Source organism: Ranitomeya imitator, chromosome 6 (assembly GCF_032444005.1).
Source record: "Ranitomeya imitator isolate aRanImi1 chromosome 6, aRanImi1.pri, whole genome shotgun sequence".
NCBI classification, from domain to species: domain Eukaryota; kingdom Metazoa; phylum Chordata; class Amphibia; order Anura; family Dendrobatidae; genus Ranitomeya; species Ranitomeya imitator.
The window spans coordinates 492,198,062-492,220,232 of NC_091287.1; the positions used below are offsets into that span (position 1 = coordinate 492,198,062).

Genomic DNA, 22,171 nt, shown 5'->3' on the forward strand with positions numbered 1-22,171 from the left:
AGGACTTGATTACTCACCCCCTCATTTCATTCGATTTGCTAAGAGAGTTCTGAGGAAAAATGGTGACGACAATGGAAGCGGTTTCCTTCGCTCCGCTCGTTTTCAGCAAGTCAAACAGACTTTCAGACAATAGTCTCTGAGCTCCTTCTTCATCCAGGGCCTTTCTCCCGGTTCAATGGTTATTAGTAACTACCAATGCCAGTCTTCTTCTCCCCATCATTGTTCTGGAGATCCGAACTGTAGTCCTACAGCAGGTCCACTGCCTTCTGGCGGGTCACCCTATCCGAATTCAATTGGATAATGCCACGGCGGTGCCTTATGTCAGTCATCTAGCAGGTACCCACGGTCAGGCGCCATGACCGAGGTACCTCACTTTCTCTGATGGGCCAAAGTCTATTATTCGGTGATCTCGGCAGTATATATCCCAGAAGTAGAACTCTGAACGGCAAACAAATTCAGCCGTCAGGGTTCCGCCTCAAGTCAGTGGGAACTTCACCCCGAAGTCTTCCATCAGATCTGTCCTTACTGGAGCTCTCCAGTTGTAGGTGGGATGACATCCAGACTGAAGGCCAATGTACTCGAGTTCGTGGTTCGGCCTCGAGATCCAAGAGCCATCACTCTCCATGCTCTGGTTCTGCCGTGGTACCAGTTTCCATAACTCCCCTTCCACTGCTTCCGAAAGCCTTTCGGAAGCAGAAAGGGGCCCCAGTGATCCTCAGAGATCCGCACTGACCACGTCCGTTTTTTGTTTGCGGAGCTAGTATCTTCTCACCTTATCGCAGCACAACTGCAAGTAGGGACTTTCTCACAGGGAGTTTTCACACGTAGTTCTTCCCTATCGCATACCGTTAGATCATTGGGACCTTATTATTCCTAGGAGCCTTACAGTAGGCTCCTTTTTCATCCGGGCAGACTTTACTATCAGGGAAAGTCGTCCCGTTCTCCTCTGCGATATTCTCACTCTGACGAGTCTTCGGAGCTAGCTTCTCTGCTCTTTCAGACTTTTTTACCTTATTACCTTCGAGGCAAGGTTGTCCTCAGGCCATCTCCATCCCTTGTTATCAAGGTGGTACTGTATTACCACTGTTATGAGGGCATAGTTCTTCCCTCATCTCTTTTGGTCCAGTCCACAAAATGGAATAAGATCCCCCATATTCTGGACGAAGTGAGTGCTCTGAGTAGGTACGTCTTGATGACGGCGTCCTTCTGAAGGTTGGACGTTTTATTTGGGCTTCCTGACGGTAGAGGAAGGCTTCCTGACATTTTCAGGAAGGGTTTAGCCGTTTCATCGACCATGATAACATGGTGAATTCTTTTCACCATCCAGGAGTCCTTCCGTGCTAGATGTCAGCCTATCTCCCTGTCTATCAAGGGTTCTAGGCACCAGGTGTCAGCAAGGCACGCCTGCAAGCTTGTGGATTCGTCCAGTCCGCATGCATTCTTGAAGCACTATAATTCCCAGACTTCCACAGATGTGAGTCTGGGCAGGCGGACTCTGCAGGCCGCGGTGGCGCACTTGTAAGTAGCGGTTACACAGGGCCTGATCTATTGTTGTCCCCACCCAGGGACTGCTTTGGGACGTCCCACGGTCTGTGTCCCCCAATAAGGAGAAATAGGGATTTTTGTGTACTCACCGTAAAATCCTTTTCTCCGAGCCATTCATTGGGGGACACAGCTCCCACCCTGTTATTAGCTTATGCTTGTTTTTTTAGAATATGACATGCTATACGCTCATATATTGTTATTGATCTCCTACTGCTTTTGCACCGAACTGGTTAGCTGAGAGCCAGCAGGAGGGTGTATACTGCAGGGGAGGAGCTAACTTTTTTTGTATCACTTAGTGTCAGCCTCCTATTGGCAGCAGCATACACCCACGGTCTGTGTCCCCCAATGAATGGCTCGGAGAAAAGGATTTTACGGTGAGTACACAAAAATCCCTATATTTTGGCTATTATTCAAACCCTTGAACTTAAGGAGGAAGATGCAACTTCTCAGGACGACTCCGTTTCATTCAAATGGGTGAAACAGTCCCTCTAGAGTGTTTCCCAACCACAAAGAGTTTGAGAACACCACTTCTAGACACTGGGAACATCCCGGAAAACGTTTTACTGGAAGAAAACATCTGGACATCTTATACCCTTTTGATTCAGACCTTGTGAGCAAATGGTCCGAATTACCTAAAGTAGATCCGCCTGTGTCGAGATTATCCTCGCAGACAGTTCTGTCTATTCCTGATGTGGCATCTCTAAAGGATGCTACGGACAGGCAAATTGAAGCTTTAACCAAATCAGCCTTTGGAGGCGTCCGGCGCTTTTCTCTGCCCCAATTTCGCTTCCTCTTGGGTGGCGAAAGCCGTATCGGCCTGGGCCAAAATCCTTCCAGGGGCATTGTAGCTTTGACTCCTTCTGAGGAGCTAGCGGATTTAGTGGACCAGATTGCCCATGCAGGGAAATACCTCTTAAATGCCTCCCTGGATGCGGCTGCTTGCTCCGCAAGGGCAAACAGTAACATCATCGCCATTCGCCGCGTCCTTTGGCTGAAAGCGTGGAACGCAGACCCCGCTTCTAAAAAATCCCTCACTGGTCTGCCTTTCCAGGCTCTTTGGCACAAAGCTAGACCAGATTATCTCGGACGCCACTGATGGTAAGAGCACTTCTCTACCTCAATCTAAACCTAGGCGTCCCTTCAATACAAAGGAGCCCCAATCCTTTCGTCCCTTTCAGTCCTTCACTTCCTCAGGTGGTTTCTCTCAACAGGACCGTTCTTCTGCCCAGGGAGAACGAAGAAAACCTTCCTTTAGGCCTAACCCTCACTGGAGGGCCAAGAGCCGCTCCTCCAAACCTTCTGGATCTCGCGGCCACAGATTCTCTGCAAAATGATGGGTCACCCCCACCTGGAAATCTTTCTTCGGTGGAGGCAGGCTTCTTCTGTTCAGAGAGGCTTGGTTATCGTTAGTCGACGACACCTGGGTCAGGGAGATCGTCACATCAGGCTACAAAATAGAATTTTCTTCGCCCCCAGGAAGACGTTTCTTCCTCTCTCGTCCACGAAAGCAGCCCTCCCATGTCCCAGGGCTTCTCCAGGCCGTCGCTTCCCTCCTCGCCTCAGGGGTAATTGTCCCAGTACCTTACCGCGAGCGGTTTTCGGGCTTTTACTCAAATCTGTTCGTAGTTCCGAAAAAAGATAGCTCGCTTCGCCCGATTCTGGATCTCAAGCGGTTGAACCGCCACCTTCGGGTTCGACACTTCAAAATGGAGTCACTGCGCTCAGTAATAGCTTCCATGGAACCGGGAGAATATCTGTGCTCTGTGGACATTCAGGATTTGTACCTACACATTCCTGTTTGTGTACAGCATCAGAGGTTCCTTCGTTTCACGATCCAGGAGCAACATTTACCAGTTCACAGCTCTCCCGTTCGGCCTGGCGTCCGCTCCCAGGGTCATCACGAAGGTAATGGCAGCGGTCGTGGCCGTCCTTCGATCAAAGGGGATCCTCATAATTCCCTATCTCGACAACTTCCTGGTCAAGGGTCCGTCTCACCGGGATTGCAACCAAAGTCTCCAGATCACTCTGGACACGCTACTCCGTCTCGGTTGGATAATCAACAAAGAGAAGTCCACCTTAATTCTGACCCAACGTCTCGAGTTCCTGGGCATGGAATTCGACACCATTCAAGCCCAATTCTTCCTCCCAAAGGAGAAGTTCCACGCTCTTTGGCAGGGCATCAAAACCCTGAAGAGCCCTGCCCCTCTGTGGCTCGGTATGAGAGTACTAGGGAAAATGGTTGCTTCCATGGAAGCAGTACCTTATGCTCAGTTGCACTCTCACCCTCTCCAGCTGGCCCTTCTGTCTGCCTGGGACAGGAGCCCACTCTCCCTAGATCGCCCAGTTCGCCTACCTCTCAATGTGAGGCAGTCTATCACTTGGTGGACTTTATCCACCTCCATTCTGCGCGGGAGTTCATTTCTCCGCCTCCGCTGGCAGGTCATCACCACCGACACCAGTCTTCAGGGGTGGGGTGCGGTCTTTCTCCATCTCAAAGCGCACGGCCAATGGAACGTTCAAGAGACCCTTCTCCTGATCAATCTCTTGGAGATCAGGGCAATCTTCCTGGCCCTCCTCCGCTGGCAATCCCTCCTCACGGGAACACCGGTCCGCATTCAGTCAGTCAACGTCACGGCTGTGGCTTACATAAACCACCAGGGAGGGACTCGCAGCAAGCAGGTCATGAGGGAGGTGGCAAAGATTCTACGGTGGGCCGAAAACCATGTTCCCTCCATATCAGCCGTCCACATTCCAGGAGTGGACAATTGGGAGGCTGACTTTCTCAGCCGTCAGGAGCTTGTGTCAGGCGAGTGGGCTCTTCACCCCGCCATCTTCAACCAAATGTGAGGTGAGGCGTTCCGGATGTCTACCTCATGGCTTCCCGAACAAGCCACAAGGTTCCCCAGTACGTATCCAAGACTCGGGACCCAATGGCCGTCGGTTACGACGCCCTGGTGATCTTGTGGGTCCGGTTCCAGATGCCTTATTTGTTTCCGCCTCTTCCGTTGATTCCAAGCGTCATAAAAAAGGTAAAGGCAGAGGGGGTCCCTGTTCTCTTAGTAGCTCCAGATTGGCCTCGGAGGGCCTGGTATGCGGAGCTAGTGAACATGCTATCGGAAGTTCCCTGGAGGCTCCCAGACTGTCCGCATCTTTTATCGCAAGGGCCCCTCTTCCACCCAAATTCTCGGTCTCTGAATTTAATAGTATGGCCGTTGAGGCCCTAGTAAAAAGCTAGACCATGGTAAAAAAGCTAGACCATGGTAAAAGCTAGGAAATCGGCATCTTCACGTATCTATCATAGATGTAGGAAGGCCTTTTTCCGATGGTGCGATTATGACAGTTTGTTCCCTATGGTCTTTTCTCTTCCTTCAGTCCTCGGTTTTCTTCAAACGGGTCTCGATTCGGGCCTTTTGTCTGAGTACTCTAAAAGGTCAAGTTTCCGCTCTGTACATCCTCTTCCAGAGAGACCTGGCTTCCCTTCCCCAGGTAAAGACCTTCCTTCAGGGTGTCGCTCACATAGCGCCTCCTTACCATCCTCCTGTTAAGCCATGGGATCTCAACCTTGTCCTTGGCGCCCTCCAGCGCGCGCCTCTTGAACCAATTCAGGACATTTCCTTTTCCCTTATTTTGTGGAAAGTGGCTTTCCTGGTCGCCATCACCTCGATTAGGAGAGTCTCCGAGTTGGCGGCATTATCCTGCTATTCTCCCTTTCTGATCCTGCACCAGGATAAAGTGGTCCTTCAGCCCGTCCCTTCCTTTCTACCAAAAGTAGTTTTGGCTTTTCACATCAACGAGGACATCGTCCTTCCTTCCTTGTGCCCTTCCCCGGTTCATCCCTTGGAGAAATCTCTACACAATCTGGATTTGGTCAGGGCTATTCGAGTCTATCTTTCCAGAACTGCTTCTTTTAGCTAGTCCGATCCTCCGTTTGTCGTCTCTGAAGGTTGTCGGAAGGGGATCCCACTTCTAAATCCACAATTGCTCGTTGGATTCATTCGGCGGTTCTGGAGGCATACCGTGTTCAAAACAAACAGCCTCTTCCGGGGGTGAGGGCTCACTCTACCCGGGGTGTGGGAGCTTCCTGGGCCGTTCGTCACCAAGCTTCGGCTTCGCAGGTTTCCAAGGCTGCAACCTGGTCATCCTTTCACACCTTCGTAAGGTTTTACAACGTGCATACTCAGGCTTCTGCAGACGCAGGCCTGGGTAGGAAGATACTGCAGGCGGCGGTTTCCCTCCGGCCGACCTAAGTCTCCTTCTCTCTGAATATTTTCCCCACCCGTGGGACTGTTTTTTTTGGACGTCCCATGGTTACCTGTGTCCCCCAATGAAGCGAGAAAGAAAGAGGGATTTTTGGTTCTTACCATAAAATCTTTCTTGGAGCCTTCATTGGGGGACACAGCACCCTCTCTTTATGTTGTACCGTTTTGGCCAATGTGCCGTTGTTGTGGGTTGGTACATAAGTTGTTTGATATACTTGCTCCTACTACTGCTTTAGCACCAACTGAGTTGACTTGTGCCTGTTGGAGGGTGTATACTGCCGGGGAGGAGTTATTTTTTCTTATTTGCATAGTGTCAGCCTCCTAGCAGCAGCAGCATACACCCATGGTTACCTGTGTCCCCAATGAAGGCTTCAAGAAAGAGATTTTACAGTAAGAACCAAAAATCCCTCTTTTCGTTCTACGCATTAGTTTGGGCCCCTATTTGGATACTGATAGGTGGCATAAGCTGCCCACTGTTTCTGGGTGCTTTTCCCTCTATATATGCAAATTGCCTCATCAGAGAGGAAGAGCGCTAAAACTCTAGTGCCACCTACTGGAAGTAGCAATTCCAAAAGTCAATATCGACCCTTTAACGAGCCTTGCAATATAACTTAGGCTGGGTTCACATTGCGTTAATGGCAATGCGCTGACGGGATCCGTTACATAGCGGCACTAACGCTATATAACGGATGCGTTAGCGCACCCATTAACTGCTATTATGTAGCACAGCGCTAACGCATGTCATAATCGGCATGCGTTAGCGATGTGCCGTCATTCTGCAGTCTGCAGCGTTTTCGGGTCCGTCACTGCTAGCACAGATAGAGCATCTGCGCTAGCGCGATAGCATAAACACGATCTTTTTCGGCACTTGCGTTAACGCAGTCCGTTTAACGTATGCGTTGAACGGACTGCATTAACGCAATGTGAACCTAGCCTTAGAATAAAAGCCAAACCACAATCTCAATTTGCAGACACTTGTTTGGAGGTTTTGCCACTCGTCAGTGCAGAGCATGAGATCTGCTGTAGTTGTATGAGAGGCCTATGACTGCATTACATCACCTATAAGTCTCCTTACACTGCCATGTTAGTCTCCACAAGAAGAAATGTTACTCCGTAGACCCTAATCAAAGGCCTCTCATTCAGCCAAATCAGATCTCATGTTTTGCACTGAGGAGGGGCAACACCCCAAAAGACATGTCTGCAAATTGAGACTCTGGTTTGGCTTTTATCATAAGTCACATGGCAAGGCTCGTTAAAGGGTCCATAACAACTTTCAGGATTGCTACTTCCAATAGGTAGCGCTAGAGTTCAAGTCCATTTCCTCTCTCAAGATGCAATCTTCACATTTGATTTTCCAGAGGAGCATTGCATGGCCTAGAAGTCTCCTTACACTTGCATGTCACTCTCCAACGGAGAAATGTTACTCTTCCTTCTATCTATTACATTGCATCATGGCACACATGGACAATGCCGTGGAGTAGCCTGTTACCCCTGTGTGTGTGGCACAGCCTTTGACTTCCTAAATGTCATCTTCTCTTCAGGTGGTGGTCCTATTACTCAACAAAGATGAAAAAGACCAAGTCCGAAACCTCCTCACGAGTCTGTCAGGAATGGAGAATGAGAACTTTGACCAAGATGCCATCTCCAACCTCACAAAGACATATGGACTCTGAACCTATGGGTTATATGCACGGTTTGATTGATCATATCATTAAAGATTAACTATGCAAATTGTAATATATGAGCTGACTGGTAACCTATGCAGCATGGCGGCAATTGTCATTCTCGTACCAGCTCACATCCTGGATGAGAGAATCATCAGTGGAAGAAATGCTTTCATCTGTCCATGATGGGCAACTCCCCCAATGACTTGTTGTTATGGATAATATCTGGTAATTATGACAAATAATTGCCCCCATTAGTGACATTATTAACAACATAAAGGCCGCAGTCTGTATTGTGCGTACGATAGCATATTAATGTGGTGGGTGCACTATGTGGCGGCACGGTCACTCAGATGCGCTGTGCAGCAGTTTTGTGTTTTATGTTAAAATATCCCATAAACTCCCAGTCAATCAATTGCTGTGTACTTCTGGCTGCCTTAATGCTCGTCCATCTGCATGGGTATCTCAGTGTCTGTCATCGATATTCACATGCGATCTACCTCAGTAGACGGCCACCATTGTGAAAGCAACATCAGTACAACGTTCATATAGTTCCCGTTTCAGTTTAACAAATTTATGGTTAAAGAGAAACCATTAACCAACCACAGCATCATAGAGGAAAAGCCCCTTCCAACATAAAAATAAAGTTCTCAATGAAAAAGTGTGCAGAGTCACGTGGGTGGTCCAGGCCTCGGGGGAGTCATCCATTCCAATGTCCCTCCTGGCCATATGGACGACCCACAGGCCGGGATACAACTTTACAAGACATCCGGCCCATGCATGTGAGGCCATGACACCGTCCGTCACCGCACAGATGTCACTATCAGGAGACATTATAGAATGCCCAATCCACTTGGCACAAACATTTCTCACTGCCGATCCCAAGAAAGCTTCAAAGCCCAGAAATGGCCACAAGATGGCAACAACACTGAATCACAGTGTGAATAATATACATATCCTCAGAGGTCACGTTACCTCTCCTCATCAGGGGCCAATATGTAACGGTCTCCAAGCATGGAGTATGTGTATGTATGTCACGGAAGCCCTATACGTCACTGATGTCCCTGTCCATCTCTGAGATTTCAGACTACAAACCCCATAGTTTAATCCTGTAGTTATACATTTGAGCTCAGAAACTGTACAACTCTGACTGGAGGCATCTGCCCTGTACCAATATGTCTGCCTTGTGCTGATCTGCATCCTGTATGTGACACATAGACATCCATGGGCGTCAGTTAACCCATCTGTATCCTGTGACAGAAGCCTCTGTATAACATCCGTCACCCATAAGGGTCCCCCTTATGCATAAGATGAAATATGTAGACACATGCCAGCCAGACAATGGCTATAAGGACACGTTCAGGACGTGTGGAGACCTATGGGTTATTGATGTATGCAGCAGCCATATAGGCCTTACGAGTTTAGGAAGGAAAAGGATCCCACAAACAAACCATAATCAATGGTGTTCCTGCCTTTCTTCCAATAGTGCATATCCTTGCATGGTGCATTGCACACGGCTGATTCTCCAATGGACAGGGTGGTACATTAGCTTTTGATTGTATTTTTTTTTTTTTTTGTTCCCTCATACATTCCACAGAATTCTCCATTACATCCAGCCTCGTGCATAAAAAGTGGCCATGTTGCCCTTAGCGACCAGCATTCTGGTTTCTGTCTTGTTGCGATTAGCAGTGCAGCCTCCACTTCATGCACAAAGCTGCATTATTATTCTGGTTTCATCATCTTCTGTCCTGTAAATACTACATATTGCTCTACAGGAGATCTTTCTATGGAGCCGGATGGCTTGTACAGTAGTGAGAGATGATTGTAGCGTTTGTTTACATGGATTGCTTACAGCGTAATTTATCACACCAGAAACTTTATTAAATATTTTTTCATTCATGAAATTGGAGTACGACCATTATTTCTGTGTCATGTCGCTATCCTGGATTTCTACTCAGTCCTGGAAAAATAAATTATGAATGGTGATTCCCATTTATCCATCATGAGGCCCACACACCTTTAGTATTATTGTACAGGCGCACAAATATGCTACACCCACACGATGCAATTAATGAATACATGAAATTCAACATTGCGATAAATGTTTTTTCATCAAATAGCGCAAAAGCCATCCAAGCCGGACAAAGTGCATTGAAATATGGGTGGTCCCTATCACTACCTCTCCACGTGCCTTGCCAGGCCTCAGCTTAAAAGGGAAGTGAAAGGAAATTAATTAAAATCTTGTTTGGGAAAATACAGGTGCCAAGCCCTGGAGGGGGCCACCCTGCACCCCCAATGTACGCTACAAAAATAAAGGGCCCAGATCCCTTTAGTATTAAATTAACATATAATATGCTGACAGTGTGTGTATATTGGCCAGAAAGCAAATTTGTGCACCTCTTTTTTTCGTGTATGTACATTGGCGGTTATGGCCCCCTCCAGGGCTCAGCATCCCCTTATCCATCTTTCCAAAACAAGGTATTAAATACAAGCTGCGGCTTTTTTTTTTTTTCTTCTTTTACTTCCCCACTTCAGATGGGGCCTGGCTTGACACAAGGATGGACTGGACATTAGTGATAGGGACCATTTATTAAAGGTACACCTTGATGTGTTTGGATGGATTTTGCACTTTTTGAGGAAAAAAAAACACTTAAGTACCATAGGTTTTTAGGGTGTATCGCAATAGCGGAATTCATGTACCACAAGTTTCCCCACTACTCCGCCTTTCCCGGAGGTCCACCAGGTGACACCCATCTTTTAACAATTTCCTTGTACGGTGGAGACCAAGGAGATCAACTCAGTTTTTTCCCTGAATTCTGCAGAATAGTATTTATCAGGACCTTTAAAATGGTTTACTGTAGAAACAGACATCCACTCGATTTTCCTTAGGACCACCTGTATCGCTGTCTTATCTGGATGGAAAAGTTGGGAAAATAGGAAGACAAAGTGCTTTCGGACTTTGGGGAAAGAACAAGATAACTGATGGATCCCCAACGAGAAAAAAAAAAAGGCTGTGTCCCAAGGTGTACAACATCTTCCCATATTGGCACCTGTTAGCCCTTCACCTAAGAACATAATTGGGAAGCGAGGGTAAAGTGTGAACATCAAAAGTGTGAAATACCAATCAGGGATTTTTGTGTTCTCACCGTAAAAAATCCTTTTCTCAGAGCCACTCATTGGGGACACAGGACCGTGGGTGTATGCTGTTGCCACTAGGAGGCTGACACTAAGTTAATACAAAGAGCGTTAGTTCCTCCTCTGCAGTATACACCCTCCTGCTGGCTCCTAGAGAACCAATCAGTGCAAAAGCAGTAGGAGAACATTAACAACATATAAAAGTACATGGTAAACCAACGAAAAAAACACCAGCCATTAGGCTAACAGGGTGTGCGCTGTGTCCCCCAGTGAGTGGCTAAGAGAAAAGGATTTTGCGGTGAGTACACAAAAATCCCTGTTTCTCCTTCGCCTCATTGGGGGACACAGGACCGTGGGACGTCCCAAAGCAGTCCCTGGGTGGGAAAACAAATGAAAACATCAAGCTTCACGTAACAACTGCCTAGATATGCGCCACTGCAGCCTGCAGAATTCTTCTGCCCAGCCCCGCATCAGCCAAAGCTTGGGTATGAACATTATAGTGCTTTGAGAAAGTGTGCAGGCTGGACCAAGTCGCGGCTTTACAGACCTGCTCCGCCAATGCCGAATGGCCCAGGAAGCACCCACTGACTGAGTGTAGTGCACTCTGATCCCTGCTGGGATAGGCTTACCTCTGATGCGGTAGGACTCCTGAATGGTGGAACGAATCCAGCTAGCTATCGTGGCATTTGAAGCGGCTAGGCCCTTCCTGTGTGCCCCTCAGAAAGCACAAACAAAGAATCCGACCTTCGATACTTACCTTCTCAGAACTCTGACTATATCAAAAGTATGGAGACCCCTTTCCACCCTGTGGACTGGAATCGGGCAAAATGAAGGAAGAACAATGTCCTCGTTAAAGTGGAAGGATGAGACAACCTTGGGCAAAAAGGATGGGGACGGCCTGAGGACAACCTTGTCCTGATGGAAATTAAGATAAGGCGCCCGACAGGACAGATCCGCCAGCTCCGAAACCCGCCTGATTGATGTGTTTGCCATGAGAAATGCAACTTTCCAGGACAGAAAGGTGAGCGAAATGTCCTGAAGCGATTCAAAAGGAGCTTCCTGTAAGACTCCCAAGACCAAGTTAAGGTTCCAAGGGTCTAAAGGCCTGAAATAGGGGGAAGCACATGAGTAACCCCCTAAATGAATGTCTTCACCTGAGGTTTTGTCGCAATCCTACGTTGGAATAAGACCAATAAGGCCTCCTTTCCACTTGCGAGAAACACTTCCGTGTCTCGCATGTGAAAACCCAGCTCTGGCGCCGGCACTTGGGAGCAGAGCGTGCAGCTCTATGTGTTGCTATGCAGCCGCACGCTCTGCTCTGGAGTGCCGACACCAGAGCTTGGTTTTCACATGCGAGACACGGACGTGTTTCTCGCAAGTGGAAAGGAGCCCTAAAGGAGATATCTAGCCCTTGAGCGAGCTGAGCGCCAGGCTTGAGTCTAGATCGGTCTGTAGGAATTCTAAAATGGTGGGAATAGAGAAGATGAGGGGTAGACGTCCACGAGCTTTGCACCAAGCAAAAAATGTCTTCCAGGTACGGTGATTAATGCGTACCGACGCAGGCTTACGAGCACTGATCATTGTGGACACAACCTGTTGTGAAAAGCCAGCCTGGATCAGAATCCAGGATTCAACGGCCAAGCCGTTAAACACAGGGCCGCTTAGTTCTGGTGGTAAATCAACCCCTGGGAGAGCAGATCTGGATGATCCAGCAGTCACCAGGCGACGAGGAGCAACAACTCTGCAAACCACACCCGGCGTGGCCAATCCGGAGTGACCAGGATCACTGGAACCCCTTCTGCCTTGATATTTCTGATGACTCTCGGAAGAAGCAGCAGCAGGGGAAAAATGTATGGAAGACAGAACTGTCGCCACGAAAGAACCAGAGCATCCATTCCTTTGGCTCTTGGATCTCACGACCTAGCTATGAACCTGGAGAACTTGGCGTTCAATCTGGACGCCATCATATCCACATCTGGGGTCCCCCAACGTAGACAGATCTGTTGGAAAACATCCGGATGAAGTTCCCACTCCCCCGAAGCGAGACCCTTGCGGCTGAGGAAGTCTGCCGCCCAGTTTTCCACGCCTGGTATGTGTACTACTGAGATTACTGAGTGGTTCTTCTCTGCCTATCAAAGAATGCGAGATACCTCGCACATGGCTGCCCTCTGCTGGTGGTACCCTCTTGAAGTTTGATATATGCCACAGCCGTGGTGTTGTCCGATTGAATTCGGATGGGGTGACCTGCTAGGAGATAAGGAAATTGCAGTAGCGCTAGCCATATCGCTTGGATTTCCAAGACTGATTGGAGTTTCGATTCCTGAGATGACCAGCGGCTCTGAGCTGTGTGGTGACAAAAAACTGCTCCCGAGCCCAGAAGACTGGCATCAGTAGTCACCACTAGCCATTGAACTGGGAAAAAGGACTTTCCCTGGTTGAGGGAAGAACTCAATGTCCATTATCTGAAAGTCTGCCTGACCCGCAGGGATAGGCGGCATCGGCAGTCGAGGGAGAACGGGTTCCTGTCCCAAGGTGCTAGAAGAGCATGCTGTAGGGGACGGAGGTGCATCTGTGCAAAAGGAACCGCTTCCATTGCTGCCACCATTTTGCCCAGTACCCTCATCGCAAAGCGGATGGACTGAGGGTATAACTGAGAAAGTGCGTGGGCTCCTTGCTGAATGGCTAGGACCTTGTCTTGAGGGAGAATCACCAACACTCGAGAGGTGTCCAGGGTCATGCCTAAAAAAGATATCTGCTGAGGTGGAATGGGGGAAGACTTGGCTAAGTTTATCAGCCAACCCAGATGAGAAAGAGTATCGCAAGTGACATGAACGGACTCCACGCAGTCGTGGAAAGACGTACCCTTGACCGGAAGGTCATCTAGATAGGGTAGTATGACCATGCCCCGAGAGTGCAGGATGGACATGACATCCGCCTTGACCTTTGTGAAGATCCTGGGAGTGGAAGCAAGGCCGAAGGGCAAGGCCGTGAACTGAAAATGCTGTTCGTGAATGGCGAAACGCAGGAACTTTTGTTGGGGGGGGGGGTTACTCAGGATGTGCAGGTAAGCATCTCGAATATCGATGGATGCTAGAAACTCCCCTTTTTCCATTGAGGTGATGACCAAACGCAGAGACTCCATGTGGAAATGATGGAGCTTGACAAACTTGTTTAGAAGTTTGAGGTCTAGTATGGGTCTCACTTTTCCGTCCTTTTTTGGGACAACGAATAGATAGGAGTAGAATTCCTCAGAATCTTTCATTTTCTGGAACCGGGACAATAACGTCATCACGGCACAAAGTCTATGGCTCGGGAAAGAGCCCTTGCCCTTGATGCTGGAAGTCGGGGAAAAAAGAAAAACTGGGGGACGCGAAGAAAAATCGATTTTGTATCCGGAAGACAGCCATTCGTTGTGAAAGACTGAGAGCCAGACCTGGTGAAACAGAAATATGCGACCGCCTACCCTGCTGGTGTCGACCGGATAACCCCATGAGTCATTGGGCGGAAGATCTGTGGGACCTAGATCCCTTAGAGCCAGGCTGTTTAGGTCCAATCAGCCATGGAAGGGCTGGCCCAAAAGATTCCTGGGGTCCTCTGTTAAGGTTCATATTCACTTGCGCGAGACTCGGATGAGTCTCGCACGGCAATACCGGTGCTGCTGCCGGCACTCAGATCGGAGCTTGCAGCCGCATAGGAATACATGCAGCTGCACGCTTCACTCCTCTGTGCCAGGTGCAGTGCCGGGTATTGCCGTGCGAGATTCATTCGAGTCTCGCACAAGTGAGTATGAGCCCTTAGAGCGAGGAAAGAGTCCTGATCCTGAAGAGGTAGTGGACCAACCCCGATTGGCGCGAAAGGATCGGAAACGGATTTGTTGTTGACACCGAAAAGGATGCCTAAGCCTCTCCTGGGGAAAAAATTTGCTCTTTGCTACCGTAGCATCCGAGATAAGCTGATCCAGCTTCTCTCCAAACAAACACCCACTCTGGTAAGGAAGGGATGTCAGACTTTTTGATGCAGAATCCGCCTTCCATTCTCTGAGCCATAAAGATCTTCTGATTGTGATGGCATTTGCCACGGATAGAGCCGCACAATTGGCCGCATCCAAAGAAGCATATACCAGGTAATCTCCTGACTGGGAAATTTGACTAGCCAGCTGTGTTGCCTACGGAGGAAGATTACTGCTCTGAATGGAATTAGCCAAGATCTCCAACCAGGAAACCATTGCTTTAGCTACCCACGCTGCAACGAAGGAAAGATATAGAGCCGCACCTAAGGCCACAAAGACCGATCGAGACAAATTTTCTATCTGGCGGTCTGTGGGATTTTTAGTAGATGATCCATCTGGCAGGGATAGAAGGGTTTTGGATGCTGGGCGAGGGACTGGCAGGTCTACTACAGGAGACTCTGCCCAATCTTTTTTCAGATCAGCTGAGAAAGGGTACTTCTCCTCAAGCGGGGTTTTTGTCCTGTAAAGTGCTTATCCGGTCGCTCCCTGTGCCAATTAACTATATCCCAAAACTCCGGGTGAATGGCGAATGTTCTATGAGGACGCTTCGCTTTTTTGAAGCACACAGCGTGATCCGGCACAGAGCCGGAGTCTTTATCAACCTTCAGAGTTTGGTTGACGGCCTCAGAGAATCAACCGTCCTCTGAAAGTCTGGTGAATCTGGATCTAAGGAGACATCCGATTTATACTCAGTTCGCTACCAACGTCTGGAGAGGGAGAACGAGAAACGGAGCTCACAGACGCCATGGTACGTGATTGTACGGGGTACGTACTACATATTCGTTTCCTGGAAACTTGTACATTTCTAGATTTTGTGCAGCCCCTGCTAGTCGACTGTTCCCGTGTAGGGGAGGGTCCCTCTGCGTCAGATGTGCGAACTCCACAATCCCCAGAAGGAACGCTGAAAGATTCAAGGGCTTTGGCCAGAGAAGTCACCGAATGCGACAGAGACGAGTGGGTCAGGAGAACTAAGGACACTGGGCCCAGTGTCAGTGGGGGGCTCCTGAGCGCAATTGGGGTCACAGGTTTTGCAGAGTGGCGAACTCTGAGCTTTTGGAAATGCAGACTGGCAGGAGTTACATGAAGTGAAAAAAAAAAATGTAAGTCTTATGGGACTTTTTAGGTGCCTGAGGATGGGACATGATGTACTCCTATGTGCCCCCTTAATCAGGGTTGTCACAGAGGATAGGATACTGAAAGCGAGAGAGAGCTAATGGCAGCGCTCCTACCCAGGTCCTGTGTCCCAGCCACGAAAATCACACTCCAAGTCTCTATCCGAAAAAAGCAGGAGGCTTCCTGAGCAGGAGGCCCTGTCAGCTTGCGACAGGTTGTAGGAAGATGGCCGACAAGATTTCGTGGGCAACTCTCGTTCAGAATGAGAAGCGCCAGAAAAGTGGGTGGAGCCAACAGATCACATAGTGGGGGCAGAGCTTCAACCTGTACAAGGCCAAAGCCAGGGACTAAATTTTTACCCAGGCTTGAAAAACAGAAAAACGTTCCCCTGACAGGAAAAGTCTGTTGCCTGTGCCCAGACTGCTCATAGCCCCCCGCCCCAGCGCTTACCAGGAGAGGCTGGAGATGTCCTTCGGACGATGCTGCAGGTACCTTCGCTGTAGTGCAGGTACCTCTGTTGTGCAGCTGCTGTCACTGGTGATTTTTGGACGGTGCAGGGATAAGGTTAAAAATCCTCAATCCACTCTCCCTTTCATAGGGGGATGGAGAGGAACCATCCACCTCCTTGCTTCATCCGCTAGACAGTAGTGGAGCAGTAGGGGCTACACAAACGCCAAAAACAGAGGGTGCCTCTGTGCATCCAAGGGGTTTAATTCTGGTGGACAGGGCTGGTTGTCCGGCATTAGGCCTGGCTGCAGAAGAGGGTACATAGAGGCGACACTCCATGTGCTCGTCTGTTGATGGTGCGGGGAGATCAGTGCCCTTTAAAGAGTCCCGTTGCCCTTAAAAATCAGCCCAGGCATGGCATCCCACGTCGCAGGAGAGGATACGTGGAGGTGACACCACGTGCTTGCCTGTTGTTGGTTCGGGGAGAGCGGAGCCTTGAAAGGATCCGTCGCCCCTTCGTCCAGGTAAAAAAAATCTTAAGAATTAAAAGTTAAAATAAAAAGTTTTTGGTCTGAATATAGCAGATTCGTGTTCCTCCTACGGACACTAAGAATTAACTTGTTCTCTTGGATCCAGTGGGCGGTGTATACTGCAGGGGAGGAGATCGCTTTCTTGGGATTAAGTTACTGTCAGCATCCTAGTGGCAGCAGCATACACCACGGGCTGTGTCCCCCAATTATGCGAAAGAAAATTGATTCCTAAACGCGTTTATTTATACATTTAGGAATGTGCACGTCCCCATTGCCTACTTCTGACCTTTGAATCCTATTTTTTGGGCAGCAGCAAACTTCCCTTATCGCACAGAAAATCAGCAACAAAGTGAACACAGTAGATTCATACTGGTCGCAGGATATAATATTTGTCACCGAACATATTACACCACATCCAAAATGCTCAGGGTACAACCTGAACCGGATGAAGGCCCCAAATGTCACAGGACATTGCCCAGAGATTAGGGGATAATGGGCCCAAGTTGTTCAGTTCCTGTACAAACCCCAAGACTTTATTATTTATCCTGAACAATACCAAAGGACTGTAGATGGATTATTCCTGACTCAGCTCCTATTTACTGCCCAAAAAGATGTGATGACCACACTTTGGATGTCGTCAGGGAGTACCAACCATCTCAAAATGGAAATCGGAGGTAAACTTTTCCCTCTCTTTAGAAAAGAAAATTACCTCTATATGCCATAAATGTACTGGAACATTAAAAAAAAATGAGGTAGATTGATTCCACCCTGACTTTCTATCCAGAGGGGACCCACCGTGTGTGTCTGTGACTACAAGCAGCAGACCGTCACAAAATGTGTATTTACTCCTGATGAACCTTGGTGGTGAGGGGAAACGCGTCGAGCTTTATTCTATACACATATTTTCTTGCAAAATGTTAGGCTTAATAGATATGGTTGTTTTGGTACTAAGTATCCCTAGGGGGAGAATGTCCCAGGTTGTAATCTTTATTAAACAGCCCCCCTTTTCTTTTTGTGTTGGTAGAATATATCTTTATATTTATTAGTGGGATCATGGTTATGAAAATTGCTAGATAACCATGAATGCATTTTTCCAGCAACTGTAAGCCCATTCTTTTTTGTTATATTAGATTTTTGCACCTCAGCACTTTAAGATCTTTTTATTAGAGTCAGTATTGGGATAGCCGTCGACGAGTGCCATGTCGTTGGTAATTTAGGGTGCCAACCTCCGCTGTTAAGTAGGATCAGAGTAGGGCCATTTAGCACTTTTTCTTGGCTCCTAAAAACTATATCCTATAACCCACAGCTTCTTATTCCAAAATAAGGTGTTGCATGTTCCTTCTACCCCTTCCTTATAGGGATTACTAGAATAGAAGGGATAGCAGACGGTGAGCGGGGGCACCAGGGTGCCAACCTCCGCTGCTAGGTAGGGTGCAGAAAAGTGGTAGGCCCATAGGGGTAGGCACCCCCCAAGGGCCTTTCTCTATTAGATAGTTTTTCTTTGGTGATGGTTTTGTGTGCACCAGCTCTTTTTAATATTAATAATTAAAGGTAATTTTAAATATTTGGGATTTTTTCTGTGAACTGAACCCTGACTTCCTGTTTGAAGGGTGCACAGGGGTGGGGCGCTGGCAATGGGTTGATAAAGGAAGGAGGGACTCTGGGCCACTTTCTTCTATGTGATCTTCGAACCTGCCCTTTATTAAATCTCACTAAAAAACAGACAAGCAGCAACGACTATGGTTTAACTTAGTAAACCAAGTATGATTATCAGTTTGTGATATTCTATTCAAGTTCGCTATCATTTCTACATTACCTTTAATGCAGTTGCTACCGAATGTTTCCATTCTTTCCTGGTAATGATTTATTGGACACTAAATATGCAATGTGTGATTCCTTTATATCTCTTCAATGTTATTTGGTTTAAAAAAAAATCTGCAAAGTGTGTAATTAGAATTAACCCTCTGTCACATACAACTGATCTGACAGGCGCTTCTCTTTTACTTTCATTTCTCCTTCCTCACCAGATTGTGAGGAAACCCCCTCCCTCCAGGTAGTCTCCTGTCTCTTGAAGGTCTGTGAAACCTGATATCACAGTTGGATTTCAGAGCTTCAGGGGAGAGGATATAGCTGCACAGATCTCTCAGGCTCATTGTATGTGAATACGTCACATTCAGTAAGGTTGGTATTTTATGTTTTTATTCATCACAATAGTTTATTTAGCTTGTTTTATGAACGTATAGCACAAAATGTGAGGATATTTCATAGAAATAAGGGAGATTTTATAAAAGAAAGTGTGCTGCTCAGGCATATACAGTAGTTCCCTAACATATTCCTTCTCTTGCTTCAGATTATCTGCTGAAATGGAGAGGAAAATGTACAATTTATCCAAACAACTTGATGTTGAGGAAGTAACAAACATGCTGTTAGATGATAGAGACCTCACACTGAATGAGGATTTAGGAGAGGAAAGTGAGATTGATTCTCATGATGAGGTGGAAGAATGTGTCCTGGATTCTGAAACAGAGCAAGATGGTGACAGTGGTGAGGATGAAGAAGTTGGATCATATTATATTGGAAAAGATAAAAATACTAAATGGAACAAGAAGCCATTCCAGAAAAAACGTAGGGAACCTTTAAACATTATTACTCACCTTCCTGCAGTAATAGGAACTGCACGTAATGCAAAAACTGCAATTGAATGCTGGAACAGTATATTTACAGATGACATTCTGGACTCTATTGTCACATATACCAACCAATATATAGACATTATAAAGGACAAGTACATCTGCAACAGAACCATCAAGCCCACAGATGAAATAGAACTGCGTGCTTTTTTTGGATTACTGTACCTTGCAGGAGCTTATAGGGCAAATAGACAAAGTTTGGAGGAACTTTGGGGTAAAGATGGGGATGGAGTTGAAAAATTTAGCCTTGTTATGTCCATAAACAGATTCAAGATTCTAATTCGTTGCCTTCGGTTTGACGACAGAACTACCCGAACCGAACGCAAAACACATGACCGACTTGCTCCAATTCATGATATATTTCAAAGATTTGTTGTAAACTGTAAACAAAGTTATTACCCTGGAGAGAATCTCACTATTGACGAAATGCTCCCTGGTTTTCGTGGTAGATGTGCCTTTCGTCAATATATTCCATCAAAGCCAAACAAATATGGAATAAAAATGTATGCCCTTGTTGATGCCAGTAAGACCTACACTTACAACCTGGAAGTTTATGCAGGAAAACAACCAGAAGGTCCTTACTGTGTGAGCAACAAACCCATTGATGTTGTAAAAAGACTGGCTGAACCCTTATTTGGATCGGGTCGCAATATTACAGCTGACAATTGGTTTACAAGTTGTGATCTGATTGATTATCTGAAAATTCAGAAGCTGTCATATGTGGGAACTGTAAGAAAAAACAAAAGGGAATTGCCGCCACAGTTTGTAAGTGTGAAAGAGAGACAACAGTACAGCAGTATGTTTGCATTCCATAATGGAAAGGCTTTAGTTTCCTATGTACCACATGCCAAAAAAATCGTACTTCTTCTATCAACACTTCATGATGATGCTGCCATCGATCCTGGGACTGGGGCAGAAAAAAAACCGGAGATAATTACATTTTACAATGCCACCAAAGGGGGTGTGGATACAGCAGATCAGATGTGCTCCACTTTCAACGTCAGCAGAAACATCAAACGCTGGCCAATGGTCATATTTTTTGCTGTGTTGAATTTGGGTGGTATAAATTCACAAGTAATTTATCTTGAAAACAAGCTTGAACCACTCCGTAGACGATTGTATCTGAAAAAATTGGCCCATGAACTAGTACTTGGAGAGCTACGCAGGAGAAGCGTGAAAACAATCGGTATCCCCTCTCGCCTTCAAGTTCAGCTCAAAAGGTTCCGCCCAGAAGATGATGGTGAAAAGTCACCATCTGCACCACCTCACAAAAGAAGGAGATGCACCACCTGCCAAACGGAAAGCGGAACCAGAAGGCTTTCAAATTATGAATGTCTCAAATGTCATAAAGCAATTTGCCTGACACATGCAAAAATGGTGTGTAATTCTTGCTATTTGCTCTGCAAGTGTGACTTTTCTGGGGAAACCTCAGCATCTACTTCTGATTGAATATGTTTTTAATAGTACTTAAGGTACCTTAAAATTAAGTTTGTGTTCAAAAATTTTGTTTGTACATTTTTTTGAGAGTGTCGAACTGGGGACTATTTGGCGGGAGTTTTGAAAAGTTTGTATTTCATAGTTATTAGTTTTATGTTAAGTAAATGGTTTTTTTTTGCAACTGATTATGTGTAGTCTCTTTTATTACATCCCTATGAAGGTCACTGATCACTTTTAGAGCACTGAAATTGCAAACATTAGATATTATAGGTATTTTTTCAGCAGGCGCCTGACAGGCACATTGTATGTGAACTCGTTAGTCCGAATATTGTATGTGACGGAGGGTTAATAAACCTTATATACTCCAAATTAAAGTAGCCAAGCGCTGGATCATCTAATGTGGGGGGCTCCCTCCTCCCCCCAATGAATAATTTCAGTGGAGTCAGACTGAACGCAAACGCTTTTGTTCTCTAGATGAAGCGACTTCCCCTCTTTCCTCTCATATGAACACGAGTATAGGGGAGTCGGGAGAGAAACTTTACTTTTGGCCTAATCCAAAGCAAAAAAAAAAATTTAATTCTGCCATGTTTTATTGTAGCCTTAAAGAACAACTACAGGGGACAAAAACTGAAAATACTGCATTTGGAGGACAAGCTGCCCAAAAAGTGCTGTTCTGGAATTTTATGGGACCCCTATCAGCTTTCTCTTTAGATTTCCTCTGGTCTTTTTGAGGTTAAGGTACCTTCACACATAACGATATTGTTAACGATATCGTTGCTATTTGTGACGTAGCAATGATATCGTTAATGAAATCGTTCTGTGTGACAGCGACCAACGATCAGGCCCCTGCTGGGAGATCGTTGGTCGCTGAATAAAGGCCCCTTCACATTTAGCGACGCTGCAGCGATACCGACAACGATCCGGATCGCTGCAGCGTCGCTGTTTGGTCGCTGGAGAGCTGTCACACAGACCGCTCTCCAGCGACCAACTATGCCGGTAACCAGGGTAAACATCGGGTAACTAAGCGCAGGGCCGCGCTTAGTAACCCGATGTTTACCCTGGTTACCATGCTAAAAGTAAAAAAAAACAAACACTAGATACTTACCTACAGCTGTCTGTCCTCCAGCGCTGCGCTCTGCTTCTCTGCTCTCCTCTTGTACTGTCTGGGAGCCGGAAAGCAGAGCGGTGACGTCACCGCTCTGCTTTCCGGCTCACAGCCAGTACAGGAGGAGTGCAGAGCGCAGCGCTGGAGGACAGACAGCGGTAGGTAAGTATCTAGTGTTTGTTTTTTTTTACTTTTACGCTGGTAACCAGGGTAAATATCGGGTTACGAAGCGCGGCC

The 22,171-nt window shown here is 47.0% G+C and overlaps 1 protein-coding gene across 1 annotated transcript in view; it reads left to right on the forward strand.

Annotated features, from left to right (window-relative positions):
* Nucleotides 1-9,372, forward strand: part of SPAG1 (sperm associated antigen 1) — a 142,148-nt gene extending 132,776 nt beyond the window's left edge. Inside the window, exon 19 of the mRNA XM_069731651.1 lies at nucleotides 7,346-9,372. Coding sequence (XP_069587752.1) covers nucleotides 7,346-7,477 — 132 coding nt within the window. The 3' untranslated portion in view covers nucleotides 7,478-9,372. The remainder of the gene's footprint in view (nucleotides 1-7,345) is intronic.
* The last annotated feature ends 12,799 nt before the right edge of the window (nucleotides 9,373-22,171 follow it).